General features: G+C 41.8%; 1 protein-coding gene across 1 annotated transcript; it reads right to left on the reverse strand.

Annotated features, from left to right (window-relative positions):
- On the reverse strand, positions 1-825 carry LOC120156912 (protein PPLZ02-like). Its single transcript, XM_039168182.1, has 2 exons — positions 704-825; positions 1-617 (listed from the first exon to the last, which is right to left on the reverse strand). Exons 1-2 carry the CDS (start codon positions 784-786, stop codon positions 146-148), a joined length of 555 nt encoding a protein of 184 aa, XP_039024113.1. The 5' UTR covers positions 787-825; the 3' UTR covers positions 1-145.
- Positions 826-1,089: the final 264 nt, after the last annotated feature.

Here is a 1,089-nt window from a genome sequence, read left to right on the forward strand (position 1 = left end):
AAAGGTTCAAGGCTGTGAAGAATGGGTTAAACTAGCGAATCAATGCCACTGGCATGGAGTAAAATGTAAAGACTATAGAGAAAGGGGAAGAAATGTAGAGAAAGGGGAAGAAATGTGGAGAAAGAAGAAAGGAATGGCGGACATCCTATGGACATAGTTCTATGGAGCCATAGTCAAACAGCTTCTCAATCATTTGTTCAATGTGATACTCTTCGAGAGATTTGAACGGTTGGGTTCTTTCTACCTGAGCGTTTTTGACAACCCAATTGTTTTTTGTGTCTTGAACTGGCAATGGTCTCTTCTCCAGCAGGCGAACTCCCGTTCCACCGTCTCTACATGACAGACCATTGTTGCTGATGATATCTGGAGTGGGTGGCTCATTTTTTTGCTTCTGTAGTGATTGCCGTTTGGTCATTTGAAGTGAAGCCATGTAGCATTTATGCAGTTTAGCTCTCAAAGTTGCTGACAGTAGCTTGGACGATGAAGACTGAGGTGAATTCGGATTATAAGGGAAGTTTGTTCTAGGCCTCGGTCCACATATAAGCCTTGCAGCTTCGTCGTAGGCGTGAGCCGCGTCTTCTGCCGTTTCAAATGTTCCCAGCCAAATTCTAGTTTTCCTGCACAAACGGAACGTTGGGAGTCAGTACACATGCTTGAATAGTTCAAAAGTTCATGGTTTTTTGGAAAAATCAAGTTAACTTACAAGAGAGGATGGCGAATTTCAGAAACCCATGAGCCCCAATGCCTTTGTCGGACACCTCGATATCGGTGTTGTGGTCTAGCCATTAGTGTAAAAAAAAACGTTGCTTTTGAAAGAGAGTGATGTTAAGGTGGGAGGGGAGGGCCTTTTTGTAGCTGACGGACAGGGTGAAATTCATTGTCATCCAACTTGAAAAATTGCAGGGTCCCACAACGTGTCAAGGGTCTTCTATCTTTTGTTCTTTATCTATCTAGTTACAGTTGGCTGACTGTTGAATAAATATGCAGGTGAAGGGAAATTTCAAACATCAATTCACATGGTTATGAAAAGTTTCAAAAATAATTTTATTCACCCTCATGAAATTCTAAGGTCAAATATTGAGTTAAGCA

This window comes from Hibiscus syriacus, unplaced genomic scaffold (genome assembly GCF_006381635.1).
Source record: "Hibiscus syriacus cultivar Baekdansim isolate YM2019G1 unplaced genomic scaffold, ASM638163v2 tig00111238_pilon, whole genome shotgun sequence".
Lineage (NCBI taxonomy): Eukaryota > Viridiplantae > Streptophyta > Magnoliopsida > Malvales > Malvaceae > Hibiscus > Hibiscus syriacus.

Bases quoted from the DNA above. Each gene is read 5' to 3' on its own strand.
- LOC120156912 (XM_039168182.1), bottom strand. From the start codon at position 786: ATGGCTAGACCACAACACCGATATCGAGGTGTCCGACAAAGGCATTGG. The intron at 618-703 runs GTAAGTTAACTT...CCGTTTGTGCAG, and splicing joins GAAATTCGCCATCCTCTCTT to GAAAACTAGAATTTGGCTGG.